Below are 17,555 nucleotides of genomic sequence, written 5' to 3' on the forward strand. Positions count from 1 at the left end.
AGAAGGTGGTGCAAACTCCTTGTAATTTTAACAGACTGGCAGGAAAGGGTTTGGGAACCTTGTGTCAAATGATCTGCCAAGTGGGCAACACACTATCCAAAGCAGCATAAAGGCCTGCCCCCAAACAAGATAATTACAATCAACTTTCTTTTAATTTTCTATTTCCAGACTTGGACAACCCTCAGTTTGATTTAGTGTGTAAATATACCACCCACATACTCTGAAACCAACTGGTTTGCTATAATGTATTTTATGAAATAATGTAGCATAAAGAAATATGAAAAGCGATTACCCACTTGCATTACAATGGGACTGCACCAGTACATCAATCTAAATATACACACACATTGATAATTATATAATTATGTGTGAAACCATTACACCATTATTTTCAGAGAATTATGCTTTGGTTAATCCACATCCTCCTTTGAATCAAAATGAGAAGCAATGCTCGGAAAAAGGCTTAAAACAAAACAGTCTCCTCTAGCTGAAGTTTTAGGCAATGATAAACTATTGGTTTTTAGTTTAGTAATAGACACTACTTGACTGTCTCTACTATGAGGTTAAACTTGCTGCAGATAAATATAAAGGATTGGGTGTGTCAGGTTTTCTGTTGATTTTGCAATAGCGGGAATCTCATTTACTATTTTCAAGGGACCAGGTCTACTGTCAACACCCATAATTCAATGTGTTCATTAAGAAATGGATTTCTATTACTTCATTCAATATGACAGGCACGAAACATAGGACTTGTCATTCCACATTAAAATCTAAGATGTCCAAAACCTCCAGAATTCCAAAATTGCAGGAGAAAGGCCTAAGACATTGAGGCTACCCAGGGTTTCGGTTTTAATCATAAATCACAAAACAAAATCGTTTTCAGGTAATCTGGTTTTTCTTTCGGAAATGCCTCTGTTTTAAGTCAAATTTGGAAAAGGTAGGACTTTCCATTTAAGGTATACCCCTACCTCCACTATCAGCTACATCCAGTTGGAATGAAATCTTTCCTTCCTTGCAGACCCCTTATCTCTGCTTTTGCTGCAAGTCCCCATATAAGATTTGGGGAGGAGCTATGGGTTTTGACAAAAGAAACTTAAAAGAATAATTTATTGAACATTAAGTGGAGAAATTCAGTAGTGGTGTATTTTATAGAGTCACATACATCTACTTTTGAATATTAGCCTGAGAAGTGGAAATATTCAAATATTTGTGGATCTATTCGAAAAATATAATGGATAGGGTTCGAAATTAAGATTAGATAAGCGGGAGCGCAAAGCAGCTCCTGGGTATACGGCATTAACCAGTGACAGGAACTAACTCCGGAGAACCAGGAGCTAGTATACTGTGTTCTACAAATCTAACTTCAATATAACCATTTGCTTATTGTTTGACCCCTTATGCTTTAAAAAGGTCATGTTTTATGGTGCTTATTGCGCCAAATGCATGGAGTTGAATTCACAGAAGTGTGTTTGGCATCAGTTGGCCTAGGGAGCCAAAGGTAGCTCCTGGTGGCAGCCAACCTAACCAGGCTCTTCTAGGCTACAAGCAGGAGCTAAATAGCTCCCAGATCCCCTCAATTTCGAACCCTGCTGCAGAACGTGTCTATTCAGAAAGTAGACTAGTCTACCTAGTGTATTACTTACATTTCACATGTGCCTTAGATTTCTTGTACGGAGTGCTAGCGAAAATAAATACAAAGAAACTTTGTAATGGGATAAGCAGGGTGCAAAATGTGCACATGCCATTGACTAGTGATAATGAACTCATGGAAAATATTAAATGGTGTGCTGTGTATATGCACATGCATAGAATGCAGGTTGAATTACATGTCATAATAGCCAAATGCATTGGTTTCACATCACATAGCAAAGTGCAACTTCAATGTTCCAGGAGAAATAACAGTATTTTAGCGCTGATTTAGTATCTTTAGCAAAAGAGGGAGAGGGCTGGCAATCATTCACAAAGAACACCTGGATATCAAATTGGAAGACCCACTAATCATCGATAAATGCGAATCCCTATTCATACGTCTAGCAGTAACATCCAAAACAAACTTGAAATTCGTACTAATATATAGACCACCAACCTACGATGCAACCTTCGTAGACTCCTTCACAGAAGCAAATCACTGTCCTAGCAATCAAACACAATCAACTGATAGTCCTAAGAGATTTCAACATCTGGTTGCCGTCATGACCGCTGCCTCCAAAGAGTCAGATCCAGCCCAACATCCTTGGAAGCAGGGTCACAACTTCCATTCCAGGCACCAGTCGGTCCCCACAGGGGCCTTTTGGACCTTGTCCTTGCGCCAGTGGCGCCAGGCTCATAAGGGAACCCAGTCCCGGCACAGGAAGCGCCGGGCTCATATTGAGAGGAATGGTGCTTGGGTGGACCTACCTGCTGCAGACCATGCTGCTCACTTACCTGTAGGATGATAGCCTCATCCATTCCTGGCTGGAACTACTTTACCTTCTGGGTGTGGCCAGCACCACTCCCTGGGACTGGATACTGGAACTGTTCTGGAAGCTGGAACTTCTTTCTTGCCTGGGCGAGGCTGTGGAAGGAGACACCTAAGCACTCCAGTGGCCTATTTAAACCACACCCGATCAGTGCAACGTGCTTCGCGTTATTCTGCACTAGCAGCAGGACGCTCACCGTGTCAGCTCCAGAGAATCTTCAGCTTCTGCATCTGTGAACAAGAAATCTTCAATCTTACCTCCCGGAAAACCAGTCTTCAGCAGCGTCTGAAAGAGAACAAGGACACCAGGTTAGGACAAGGCAAAACCAGCGCTGCACTTGCCTCGTCCATCGGTGCATTCCGAGGCCGCGTACCGCACTCTTCATACTCCGGCAACCCTGCGGAAACAAAGAACATTGGTTAGTGCACCTCCGTGATAATTTTGCTTACCTGTGCCACGTATGCCTCGATCTCCGCCAAGCGCTGTTTAACCGCACCTGCAAAAACAAGAAGGACATCATTAGGGGCACTGTACGCCATCACTACTCACGTGCCTTCTAGCTGTAATCTGCTTGCCCATACTCCGGCACGTACCTCGGCGTCCATCTCCAACGCCGGCTGCTACGGCTACCTGAAAAAGGGAAAAGAGACATTAAGAAGTGCATTTAACTTCGAATAACATTCTTTTGCTTACGTGCCTTCACGAGCTCCGGCATTCTTCGCACTTACCTTATCTGCATACCGGACCTGCAAAGGCAAGAGACATTTAAGTGGACATATAAATAAAACTCCATATTCAAGCAATTACCGTTCGTGCGGCTAACGACGGCCTTGCTCCCACGCTTCATCCTCTGTAATCAAGAGGCTGGGCTATTAACCAGTGAAGCAACTGGCATTAGCGCCCCTGCACAGACGCAGGATGGAGAGCTCCGCTTTCACCTATCTAAGGTGAGCACATTCAGCCTACGGATAACGTGGGCAGTCCAGAAAGGGGAAAGTCAGATTGGCCAATCAGACATACATTAACCCCTTGTTCTCCTACTTGCAGACACCTCACCCTCCAGGTCAAAATTACGGTGAGGAGAGGGCCCATCCAGGGTGTTACCAGAGGCCTGCGCGTGACCCTAGAAGACACTGAAATCTCCCAGCCCGGACCTGCGCCTCCGAGGGATTCAGGTGAGCGTTACAGAACGCGAAGACTACCGCACATTTCCCACCCAGGCGCAATGGAAACCTCGGACACAGATCAATTGGCCCAATTGCTTGGGGCACTGAGAGCTGAAGTACAGGCATCCCGCCAAGAGACAAATGCTTTACGAAGGGAGTTGATCGATTCCAAAGACCGAACGGATGATCTGGCCAGACAGTTGTTACAAACACAAGCGGGACAGGCGCCTCTGCCTGCCTCGGGAGGGAGCTACACTCCTACAACCTCAAATAATCCGGTGCAAATTAATCTGCCAGGGAATGTGCCTTTGGCCCCGCCCGAATGTTTTTCAGGTGATCCAAAACGGTTTGCAGTATTCATCAATCAATGCCGCTTGTACTTTCTGTGTAGACCCGCCGCATTCCCAACTGACCAAACCAAAGTAGCGTTCGTACTTTCCTATCTTAGCGGTAGTGCTGCAGATTGGTCCATTCCTCTTGTGACACAGGATGATCCGATCCTCCATAACTTTCAAGATTTCCAGACCAGTATGGAAAAGTTGTTCGCAAGACACTCACAGGGGCAGGCCTTGGACAATGAACTCCTATCACTAAGACAAGGGAATCAGGATCTCCTGGCATACATAGCGTCTTTTCACAGACTGATGGTTGAGACTGGGTGGCCTGAGGATAAGAGAATCACGCTTTTCTACAGAGGGCTGCGTGGAGAACTTAAAGATGTCTTAGCACAGGTGGTGAATCCTCCGCAAGATTGTTCCGATTATATCGACCTAGTAGTCCAATTAGGTCACCGGCTACAGAACAGGAAGACCGATCGTTCCAGATTTGAAACCCAAATATTTTCAAGACCTCAGAGCTCCGCTAAAGGAAAAGATTCCGTGGAGCCCATGCAGATAGGGGTTGTTAAAGGACCATTAACCCAAAAGGAACGGGAAAGGAGAAGACAATTACAGCTGTGCCTCTACTGTGGGAATTCCGGACATTTCCTTCGTGATTGTTCAGTGAAACCGGTCAAGAAGGCTGTAGGACCTTCCGTTAAGAATGCTGGAAAACTAGAATCGGGAAACGACCTCGCCCGACAAGTGTAGGGGTCCGTTTGCCGAGCGTTAAAACCAGTTCCTTGACCTCGCATTTGGTAATGCCTATGGTCCTCATAAGTCCAGATCGCATGCATGCTATTAAAGCATGCATTGATAGCGGAGCGATCGGTAACTATGTAGATCAAGATATGGCAACCAGGATGAATCTTCCTCTATGTTCTAAGATGGTTAAAGACGTAATCACTACAGTGGATGGTACAGAAATAGCTTCCGGACCGGTTTCTCACACCACCATGGAAGTGACGTTGCTATGCCAAGATGGACATCGGGAGAAGATCGTGTTTGATGTAATCAAGGCCCCGCAGTTTCAAGTAATCCTGGGAATTCCTTGGTTGGAAAAGCACAATCCTCAGATAGACTGGCGAGCCAAGGTAATCCGGTTTCCAGAATGCGCCCCAACTTGCTATCCTCGACCCGATATCAGGCTAGCAGCCATCGCTTCCGAGAGCCCCCAATTGCCTCCAGAATACCAAGAGTTCCGCGACGTCTTCCAGAAAGATCAGGCCAACACCTTGCCCCCGCATCGGTCATACGACTGCCAGATCGACCTAATACCTGGATCTACTCCTCCGTGCTGTAGAATATATGCTCTCACTGAGACAGAAAATCTCCATCTCAGGCAATAATTGGACCAGTATCTGGCTAACGGATTCATTCGTCCCTCGAAATCTCCAGTTTCTTCAGCTTTGTTCTTCGTTCCGAAAAAAGAAGGTGACCTGAGAACATGTATCGACTATCGCGCCCTGAACCAGATTACAGTCAAAAACAGATATCCTTTGCCTCTGATTCCCGAATTATTGGACCAAGTTAAAGCTAGATCTCAGAGGAGCTTACCACTTGGTACGCATTAAGGAGGGTGACGAATGGAAGACGGCCTTTCGCACTAAATACGGATTGTTTGAGTATCAAGTAATGCCATTTGGACTATGTAACGCTCCGGCCGCCTTCCAGTTCTTTATGAATGACGTTTTCCGAGAACTTATTGATGTATGCGTAATTGTTTATATCGATGACATCCTGGTATACTCATCCTCAGAAGCTGATCACCGAAGACATGTCACAGCGGTTCTACAGAGACTTCGCCAACACAGTTTGTTTGCTAAATTGGAAAAGTGTACTTTTCATGTAAAGGAAGTCGAATTCTTGGGGTTCATCTTGTCACCCAATGGAGTTCACATGGACTCAAGAAAGGTGGACGCTATCACCAAATGGCCGTCCCCAACTTCCGTGAAAGGAGTACAGAGCATGTTGGGCTTCGCTAATTTTTACCGGAGATTCATTCCAGAATTCTCTCGAGTAGTTCAACCCATCACGGCCCTTCTGAAAAAGAATAAAAAATTTGAGTGGACTCCAGAGGCCGAACAAGCCTTCCAAGAATTGAAAGCCAAATTTATCTCCGCTCCAGGCTTAAAGCATCCTCGTCCAGAACTTCCTTATATCGTCGAGACAGACGCATCCAGCCTCGCAATGGGGGCTGTGCTATCACAAAGAGATCCCGAAACACACCAATTACACCCTGTGGCATTTTGGTCCCGCAAATTTTCGGCCCCCGAAATCAACTATACAATTACGGACAAAGAACTTCTGGCAATTAAGTCCGCCTTTAAGGCCTGGCGGCATTATCTCCTGGGAGCCCGGCACACTGTCACTGTAATCACTGATCATCGTAACCTCCAGTATCTGAAGTCAGCCAAGGCCCAATCTTCGAGACAACTCCGCTGGGCATTATTCTTTGCGGAATTTGATTTTGTGATCACGTATCGGCCAGGCAATAAGAACGGAAAAGCAGATGCCCTTTCCCGAATAGGGGTAGACGAACACACAGCTAATCCACAGCTGGTACCAATAATCCCCGAACAAAAGATACTGGGAGTAATCAACACGCTATCCCTTGAAGATATCGAAGCGAAAGTCAGTCAACTAATAACTCCTGAAGATTCATTGAATTGGCAACTGAAAGGAAAAGATTTTACGATAGATCAGAATCTATTGTATTTCCAAGGAAGACTATATTTGCCATGTGTTGACTTACAGAAGCGGGTCATCACCTGCTACCATGATTCTATAATAGAAGGACATCCGGGAGTTGCCAAAACCTTAGAGAAAATCAAAAGACATTATTGATGGCCATCTTGGAGGAAAGATATTAACGATTTTGTGGCTTCTTGCGGCATCTGCGCACAAAACAAGAGTCAGAAGGAAAGACCAGCAGGTCTGCTACATCCAATAGACATTCCACCATGCCCTTGGCATACTCTCTCAATGGATTTTATCACGGATTTACCCCCCTGCTCCGGATACAACACAATTCTAGTAATCGTGGACCTTTTTTCAAAAATGGCTCATTTTATTCCACTGAAAGGTTTACCCACAGCTCCCGTTTTGGCCCGAGAATTCCTTGAAAACATCGTCCGGTTGCACGGTTTCCCTTCAGTGTTAATCTCCGATCGAGGGAGCCAATTTATTTCCCATTTTTGGCGAAGTTGTTGTCGTTTAGCGCAAATTGATGTACGACTTTCCACCAGCCATCACCCCCAAACTGACGGGCAGACTGAGAGGACTAACCAAACTCTGGAACAATATCTACGCTGCATGTTGCAACAATCGGAGGGCACTTGGAAGGATGTCCTTTGGATTGCTGAATACGCCTACAACAATTCAATCCATTCAGGAACTGGAAAAACCCCTTTTTTTCTGCTGTATGGGATTCATCCTCGAACCTCTAATTTGGATCCACCTCAAGCTCTCCGAACGCCCGCTGTAGACCATCTGCATGCGACAATAACTCAAGCATTTAAGGAAGCCACAGCCCACCTTCAACGAGCCAAGGAAATGTATAAGAAAGGAGCGGATCAACATCGAAAAGAGGCCCCTCAATACCAAGTAGGAGATCAAGTCTGGCTGTCCACTAAGCATTTATCCCTAAAAGGACCACGCACCTTCAACCCAATGTATTTAGGACCCTACACGATCACGGCTATGATAAATCCGGTGGCTGTGAAATTGGAACTACCTACTCGGATGAAGATACATCCTGTTTTCCATGTTTCTCTCCTAAAACCTATGCAACCCGGAACCCGTTTGACTAAACCTCCAGAGCCAATCCAGGTTGATGGAGAACTCGAATTTGAAATTCGAAACATCTTGGATTCCAAAATTTCCAAATCGAAACTGTACTACCTGATTGATTGGAAGGGATTTGGCCCCCAGGAGAGATCTTGGGAGCCTTCAAAATATGTCCATGCACCTCGTCTAGTCAGGAAGTTTCATTGGACTTTTCCCAACAAGCCAAAGCCTCCGGAGAAGACAAGCTTGGGAGGGGCCTTGAGGGGGGGGGGGGGGTGCTGTCATGACCGCTGCCTCCAAAGAGTCAGATCCAGCCCAACATCCTTGGAAGCAGGGTCACAACTTCCATTCCAGGCACCAGTCGGTCCCCACAGGGGCCTTTTGGACCTTGTCCTGGCGCCAGTGGCGCCAGGCTCATAAGGGAACCCAGTCCCGGCACAGGAAGCGCTGGGCTCATATTGAGAGGAATGGTGCTTGGGTGGACCTACCTGCTGCAGACCATGCTGCTCACTTACCTGTAGGATGATATCCTAATCCATTCCTGGCTGGAACTACTTTACCTTCTGGGTGTGGCCAGCACCACTCCCTGGGACTGGATACTGGAACTGTTCTGGAAGCTGGAACTTCTTTCTTGCCTGGGCGAGGCTGTGGAAGGAGACACCTAAGCACTCCAGTGGCCTATTTAAACCACACCCGATCAGTGCAACGTGCTTCGCGTTATTCTGCACTAGCAGCAGGACGCTCACCGTGTCAGCTCCAGAGAATCTTCAGCTTCTGCATCTGTGAACAAGAAATCTTCAGTCTTACCTCCCGGAAAACCAGTCTTCAGTCTTCAGCAGCGTCTGAAAGAGAACAAGGACACCAGGTTAGGACAAGGCAAAACCAGCGCTGCACTTGCCTCGTCCATCGGTGCATTCCGAGGCCGCGTACCGCACTCTTCATACTCCGGCAACCCTGCGGAAACAAAGAACATTGGTTAGTGAACCTCCGTGATAATTTTGCTTACCTGTGCCACGTACGCCTCGATCTCCGCCAAGCGCTGTTTAACCGCACCTGCAAAAACAAGAAGGACATCATTAGGGGCACTGTACGCCATCACTACTCACGTGCCTTCTAGCTGTAATCTGCTTGCCCATACTCCGGCACGTACCTCGGCGTCCATCTCCAACGCCGGCTGCTACGGCTACCTGAAAAAGGGAAAAGAGACATTAAGAAGTGCATTTAACTTCGAATAACATTCTTTTGCTTACGTGCCTTCACGAGCTCCGTCATTCTTCTCGCTTACCTTATCTGCATACCGGACCTGCAAAGGCAAGAGACATTTAAGTGGACATATAAATAAAACTCCATATTCAAGCAATTACCGTTCGTGCGGCTAACAACGGCCTTGCTCCCCGACTTCATCCTCTGCAATCAAGAGGCTGGGCTATTAACCAGTGAAGCAACTGGCATTAGCGCCCCTGCACAGACGCAGGATGGAGAGCTCCGCTTTCACCTATCTAAGGTGAGCACATTCAGCCTACGGATAACGTAGGGAGTCCAGAAAGGGGAAAGTCAGATTGGCCAATCAGACATACATTAACCCCTTGTTCTCCTACTTGCAGACACCTCACCCTCCAGGTCAAAATTACGGTGAGGAGAGGGCCCATCCAGGGTGTTACCAGAGGCCTGCGCGTGACCCTAGAAGACACTGAAATCTCCCAGCCCGGTCCTGCGCCTCCGAGGGATTCAGGTGAGCGTTACAGTTTGAAGGAGAAAGCACAACCATACAAAAATCGCTAACCAGCCAACTAGCAGCAATGAACCTACAAACAACTAGTCAAAGGAGCAACCAACTCAGCAGGGCATACACTTGACGCAATGTTCGCCAACAAACTACTCCTCACCACGGCACCCCCAATTCAAATACCCTGGAGCGACCACCTCATCATCCCCTTCGTAATCAAAATGACCAGGCCAACAAACAATCAACCGGACAAAACAACGAAAACCATGAGAAGAAATTGGAGAACCATCAAAAACTCCAACCTGCATGAACTCCTGGAGCTAAACAAACCACACCCAACATTCATGAACTGGACAAAAAGGTAACCCTGCTGCATTCCTGGATTAGAACTACTATAGACAACATAGCCAAATAAAAACCCATCGCTTCTTCAAATAAACGGTTGATGGCAAAATGGTTCACCCCACTACTGTGCACCATGAAAAGATAAAAACGAAGACTAGAACTTGATTGGAGAAAACAAAATGATGCGGCGAACAAACTGAAATTCCTACAACACAACTGGGCTTACAAAAAGGAAATACAAAAAGCAAAGAGGAAACACTATGACAACCGCATCTTCGAAGCACCAAACACCCAAAAAGAGCTCTTCAAAATCAAACGAAATCGAAAACCCTCCAGGATGTAACAACACACCAACTCCGTCCACGAAATTCTGCAACAACCTCGCGGACCACTTCAAAAACAAAATCACTAACATCCAACAAACCATTCAAAGCAGACCGTCTGATCTGACCACAACCCCAACCTACACCCGGGAGGAGCACCCAAACAAACTACAAAGCTTTCCAGAAATATCAGTGGAGATATTCGTCAAACTGGTAAATGAAAGCACCAACTCAGGATCCCTTGATGACCCATGCCCACCAGACATATACAAATCAATTCTTAAAAAAGGAGCGCCCATGGAATATCACAGGAACATCCTCAACCATTCCATCGCAACTGGGAAAGTGCCACAAGCCTTCAAAACTGCATCCATCAGGCCACTACTCAAAGAAACAGCGGGAAACGTAGAGGTCCTCTCCAACTACAAACCTATCTCCAACATCCCGTATACAGCCAATCTGCTCGAAACGTACATATACTAAATGACCCAAGAGTTTATAGAAGAGCACGGCCTACTAGACCAGGCACAAGTTGGCTTCAGACCACTGAGAGGAACGGAATCATCTCTACTCTCAATATGGGACGATCTAAAAACCAACGCAGACTAGGACAACAGCACTGCCTTGATACTCCTAGACCTATCGGCAGCATTTGACACAGTCGACCATGACACCCTCATAACGAGATTAGAAGCACTTGGAATAACAGACACCGCCCTATTATGGATCAAATGTTTCCTAACAAACAGAACGGAATGGATGAAACCCTTCAAATCCAGCCCAAGAGATTCCACCTGTGGAGTACCACAAGGATCATCCTCCTCCCCGCTACTATTCAACATCTGCCTCTATCTACTTATCAGAATCATCAAAAGCCACGGCCTCACCTGCTACAACTACACTGACGATACACAAATAATCTTCAAAATAAAAGGCAACCCGGAAAGAAACAACGCTAGAAAACTGCCTCCGCGATGTATTCTTCTGGATGAACTCCAATTCCCTCAAAATCAACCCAGGCAAAACTTAAATAATGATGGTCACAAAAAATGGAGGAGAAAACCAATTCATCCCTTGGCCAAGGGAACTCCGGACTAACCCAGCACCCTCTGCGATTGTAAAAAATCTGGGGGTTCTGATGGACAATAATCTCACGCTAGAGCCACAAGTAAACGCTCTCCTCAAGAAATGCTTCTTCCTCCTGCGAGCGGCAAAGAGAATCTTACTGTTCCTATCGTTCGCCAACAAAACGACCACCATCATCGCCCTCGTCATGTCCAAAGTAGACTACGCCAATAGCCTATACCTAGGCATGCCTGAACTGACTCCTAAAAAAACTACAATGCATTCAAAACGCGGCAGCCAGACTACTTCTGAAACTACCCCGAAGAGAACACACCGCACCAGCGCTGAAAACACTACACTGGCTACCAATAAAACTACTAATAAAATTCAAAACAATGTGCATTACGCACAGAGCAGTACACAACGAAGGCGCCGAGTTCCTAAGAGACAAACTGTGCATACATCAACCAACAAGAACGCTCAGATCAAGCATGGACATCTGTCTGGAACCGAAGCCCGACAACAAAAGAAAACTTGGAGGATCCTCCTTCTCTCACCAAGCCCCGAAAACCTGGAACGACTTTCCAAAGTACATACGTAACACTAGAAACCACCTATTATTCAGGAAATTACTCAAAACCTGGCTCTTCACGTCATAACTAGAAAGACTGGCCACAGGGGCACCGAGATACCAAAAAACACCAAGGAATGTAGAGCGCCCACGATACGCACCGATCAATCAATGGGAAAAGCTGAGGTAAATATCCCACTGCATACTAAAGGACCAAACGGGAGACAGTTGCAATACGACCAAAAACAGTAAACATAGCAAACTAAGACAGAAAAACTAGAACTAATCATCAAGAGGACATGGACCCAACTATGACCTTCCCCATCAGCCCTTAGAACAAATCATAGAGAGGGAAAGGAAGCACTGCATCACGGGCCCAAGGCAATGGGTGAGAAACAGAATGTTTCATGACTACACACGGCCCACCAATACAAAGCAGGAAGCACAATGCTCCACCACACACAAACTACAACCAAACAACAGTCTCAAGGATGTTCACCCCACGGAAATCAAAGAAGTCATGACCGAAGGATACGAACATCTGAATACACACGCTCACCAAGACGGATCCACTAGGACAACACTTCAACATGACCGCAACCCTGAACCACTCAAAGCCTTAACCAACCAGGATCACACTAGATCACCTAAGAATAGATATCACCCACCCAGTCCCACACCTGAAGATTAGGTTCAGACGCACCCACCAATCCATACTATACTCTATAGGATACAGTTGGACCAGCGCAACACCACCAAATCGAGTCGGCCACCAGTAACCAGCAACATCCGAACCCACAGCAACATCCGAACCCACAGGTATACAACTCTAACGGAATGGTAGGTACCTGAACCTGGATACAGACCCCACTAACCCAACCCTCAATCTTCTGCTTACTTAAACCCACACACAACCATCTCTCTCCCAGCAATCCACACGCACTTTACCACACCACATCAACAACACAAACTTCACCCACAGCACTGGAGGCCTTCATCCGATCCGATACTAGCACCAAAGCACAGCACTGGGTGTATACCGAGCTGAAGCTGCCAACAGCACACCACATCTCCCACTCTCCTTCTCTCCTCCTCCCGACTAACCCTACCCTTCCTGCTTACAGATCCACCAGAGCACCTGGGGACCAATTCCGTTGGTGACGGTGCACTATACAAGTACCAATAACATAACATATAGTATCAATGTTGCATAGAAAACCACAATGAAAATTAATGGAAGGGGACTAATTGTGCAACAGCATCACTTAAACACAAAATTACATTAGAAACTGTTGTGAGGTGGTTTTTGAATTTGGAGTGACTGTTTTATGGCTAAAGCAATAAAGATTACTATTCTTATATGCCAACAAACATTTATATACTTGATTAGCTGTCACATTTGCCTAATTTTATCTGTCATCTAGCAAATATAAAACAGTGTTGCTTTAACGATTAACGCATTAGTGGTAACATTTTAAAGTGGCTATCACAATCCATGCTTGAGAATCAAAAAATGAAATACCTGTGCAGTTATATCCATTCAAAACGCCATCAATCACTATTTTTGTTGTGTTTTCAAACACTTCCAATTGAGTAGACTTCTCATCGAAGACGGCATCAAAAACAAAACTCAGATCCTTATTTTGCTTCTTATTGATATCGCGATTCACCACCTTTTTTCCATGAAAGAAACTAACTTCCTCCACTTTTGGATCAAAAACTAACATGTGCCTGTCCACCACATGAACAACTTTACGATGATTGCCTTCTTTTTCCTTTTGATTTTCTGGGCGAACTCGGACAACAACCCTTACGTGACTGCAAACATCGTCATCCAAGGCCGACATTGTTGTCTCAGTTTACGGTCCTAAAATTGGACTGTGAAAAATGAAGAGCGACAGTTACAAAATGAACACAGATTAGAAAATGTTTTAAACATCACACCTACTTAAGATTCTAGTTACGCACAAGTATACAAGCATGGAAAAAGGTGGTGCTAAATAAAAGGATGCATGCACAATTTAAGGAAACATATCAACATGTGTAGGGGTGGTCTCATCGTCCAACTGTATAGTAAAATAGTCAGTTTTTCAGCATTAACAACAAATATGCACCACTGAAATTCATTCAATGTACTTTCTCAAACTTACTCATTGGAGAAAAGAGACTGACTGGTGGGGAAAGGGGTTAGACAGTCTCGACCTGCACATTACCAACCCGCATGTTCACAATATTTCTTCCTCCCAACCTAGCCTACATGACGGTGCAGGGAGTGGAGTGACACGGGATGCAATTCTCTGTCTGATGTTCTCAGAAGCATGGGTGGAGAGTGCTGAATCAGCCTTGTAGCCCGTTAACAAGGAGTCCAGTCCATGAAATGGATAGAGAAACGTTTTTTTTAAAGTTAATGATGGGCAGTCAATTATGGCTTTAAGCAGACCTCCAGTCCCGATGTTTTGATACCGTTTTCCAGCACAAAAAAAGACAAGGTACGTTTTTCCCTTTACTTTTATTATATAAAAAAGGGCAAGGATTGCAAATCTTTACTCAATAGACATTGGCTAGCAATAATTGACTCTTGGCGAGGAAGAAATGGTGCACTCTATACAGGGATCGAAATGAAGATTGGATAAAGAATGAGCTAAAAGCAGCTCCTAAGTATCCAGCATTAACCAGTGACCAGGAGCTACCACGGGGAAGCAAGGAGCTCATACATAGAGTTCCGCAAATCTAACTTTCACATAGCAGTCAAACATATCATTTTGTCCATTACTTGCTATGCCTTATGCTTTAAATGTCATATAGATGTGTTATACTGTTTATTTATAGTGTGTCCCAAAACCAGTTACATTCACAGAGGTGCGTTTGTTCAGCATAGGTTGGCCTCGGGAGCCACACGTAGCTCCCGTTATCTGTCGGTGTCACGCTAACCGGCCCTTTTATGCTATAAGTAAGAGCTAAATAGCTCCTAGCTCCCCTCGAACCCTGTATGTATGCATGTATGTATGTATGTATGTATGTATGTATGTATGTATGTATGTATGTATGTGTGTGTGTGTGTAGGAGCAAAATTGATGAGAAGGCGGGCAACGTTTTATGGCTGGATGGTAGTTTGCAACTTACATTTTTTACCCCTGAAAAAGGGCAGCAACATTCTGTGACTGGTAGATGGATTTTTCTGGGTACACTGCAGGCAAGCATACATAAAGTACATGACTGAAATATAATTAGGCAAAGATGGACTATATGTCCTGAATCTTAATATCAACTCAAACAAAACAAGCACACAACTACATGAAAAATATTCTAAAAGATAATCAGGCTGAAAGAAAAAGTGTTACATCGCTGCTCCGGGAAGGACTGGAATCTTACTTGGACACAGTGGATGAAAGAGGACCTGTGAATCCAGCAAACTAACCCCTGCAACGGGTGGGTGTGTGCGTTGAATTAAAGTGGAGCACTGTGTGAGAAACTCATGGTGACAACAAGTAAGACAGACACAAGTGATCACAGTTCAAGGGTGTTTATTGAATAGTGAAATGCTGTATGCAGGTTGGAAAAATGCCTACTCTAAAGCTGAATCTGAGATGGGAGCAAGCGTCAACCATCAAATGAAAAATAAAGTAATCCTAGTAGCATTTTGTCAAAACAAAAGGGGCCTATACTAAGAAACCTATTGCCCAACCTCACAACTAATACAAAAAGGGGTGTGGAATAGTTCAAGAAAAGAAACATGTTCTTAAATAATATGTCAGGATGTAGTAGCCTGGGTCTCCCTTCCCCAGGTTTTGGACATGGGGTAAGATGGGCGCTTGAAGCACAGTACAGTCTCGGGCTTCTCTAGAGCGAAAGCACAGTTCCAATGGCAGCTCTCAGGACACACTTTCTGGCTTTTCTATCACAAGATGATAGTTCAGCTTTTAATCCTCGATATTTCAGTTATCAGGGCCGTCGATGGCCAAGTCTCGTTTCACTTGAAAGTCTCTTGCCTTCGAGGACCTGACGTGTTCAAACAACAAAAACAAAAGTTCAATTAACAAATGAAAGTTCTTTTCCAATGCTCGCTGGGTGATGGGTTCACCCCGCGAGCCCCTCTTCTGGGCGCTGACCCTTCTCAATCGTATTCCAAAATATGTCATAGTTCCTTTATCAGTATATTTTGGGCGATAGCTTCACCCCTGGATGTCCCTTGGTCAGGCTCGGACCCCTCTTTATCCTCTTGGGTGACTGCTTCACCCCTGGATCTCCGTCGGTCGGGCTCGGAACCCTCTTGACTTTAATGGGATTCAACTCCCTTGGTTTCTCAATGTTCACTTTCGCTGTGGGATTCACTTCCCTTTTCCTGCTTGTAGATCAAAGTCTTTCGATTGTACTGGGATTTTGCTTGACCCTCGGTATGACCACTTTCACCTATTTCGCCGGCCCTCCTACGGCCTTCTGGTATCTGTAGTTTCTCTTTTATGGGGCTCGACCAGTGTCTCTTGAGTTAGCATCCATGTGGTGCCCGTTTCCCTCTTCTGCTGGTCTCCCCTTCACACTTTAACTTTGAATGAACTGTTAATCAGCTTTGGTTCAAAAACATCCACTTTGCGATTCTCACTCAACACAGCCCGGCTCTTATTGGTTTTCCCATCGACTCACCGACTGATAAACCGATTGGGCTTTGGCTTCCCTGGAGTTAAGGCCGGTACCACGGGCGTGGCAGCTTCCTTTGCTCCATCTTTTCGGCATAGGCTTGCCCTGTGTACCGTTTCACATCTGCTGCAGGAGACTTGTGCTATTGTTGGCTGTTTTAGGCCCTCTTCCACGAAGGTACAGCAGGTCTGGAACCCACTTGCTTCCTGCCGCCTTTCTCCTTCTCAACTGCCTTGCGGTAGCCGTCTCGTCATGCCGTTTGCTGCACTCGCCTTGCTCGTACTGCGCTCTCTTGCACCAACTTTTATCCCTGTGGGGAAAAGGAAGGGCCGTCAGGTGTGTGTGATTTAAGTCAATTGCCCGACTGTGCACGACCCTTATGTCGGGACATGTCAGGTAAACACGTTTCACATCAGCCCATTGTCTTGGGTGTGAAAAAGTATTTGTATCGGAAAAGGGAAGGGGGGAATGTCAGAGTATCCTATGGGATGGGATATGGAAGGTTTGTGTAATGGACGAGAATAACCGGGATGAAGAACAGATCATAGGGGATGGTGGGAACGGTAGTGTTCTTTCAGAAAAGGTTGCGGTTTTGGAAAATGACAATCAGAGGGACAAGGATTGGTAGAGTTTGCAGGCTAAGCGAGAATAGATGGGGTTGTGACATGAACAAAGGGGATTGTGGGAATCGTGTTGTCTGATCAGGTTGGGAATGGGAATGCAGAAAATGATCAGAGGAACGGAAATAAGACGGATAGGGAGTATTCAAATGGAGACCAGTGAAACAAGGATTCTGGGAGTTATGCTTTTTGGGTGTAACCGGGTTTGGAGCCCTAGAGGAATTATTACATACGGAGGGATTGTTGGATCTGGATCGGAGAGATCCAACAGGAGGAAGGGAGGCCATAGATATCTCGCCCTTCTCCGGCACAATACAGCGTCTCACCTGTGGTATTCCCCCCCCCCAGCATAACCCTGGGTTCCCCTAACCAGGTGATCCTCCAGTGATGGCGGTATCCTGGCCACCTGAATAAGGGATCCTCGAGGTCTTACTGGGAGAATACCCTCAGGTGTCTCACAACTGCAATAGGGACTGTTA

The 17,555-nt window shown here is 45.6% G+C and overlaps 1 protein-coding gene across 2 annotated transcripts in view; it reads right to left on the reverse strand.

The window, feature by feature from the left end:
- Positions 1-17,555, reverse strand: part of KIF18A (kinesin family member 18A) — a 375,729-nt gene that overhangs the window by 291,138 nt on the left and 67,036 nt on the right. For both annotated transcript variants that reach the window (XM_069623518.1, XM_069623519.1), the window contains exon 2: positions 13,344-13,699. In XM_069623518.1, coding sequence (XP_069479619.1) covers positions 13,344-13,668 — 325 coding nt within the window. In that variant the 5' untranslated portion in view covers positions 13,669-13,699. The remainder of the gene's footprint in view (positions 1-13,343; positions 13,700-17,555) is intronic.

Source organism: Ambystoma mexicanum, chromosome 11 (assembly GCF_040938575.1).
Source record: "Ambystoma mexicanum isolate Mex_15411 chromosome 11, UKY_AmexF1_1, whole genome shotgun sequence".
NCBI classification, from domain to species: domain Eukaryota; kingdom Metazoa; phylum Chordata; class Amphibia; order Caudata; family Ambystomatidae; genus Ambystoma; species Ambystoma mexicanum.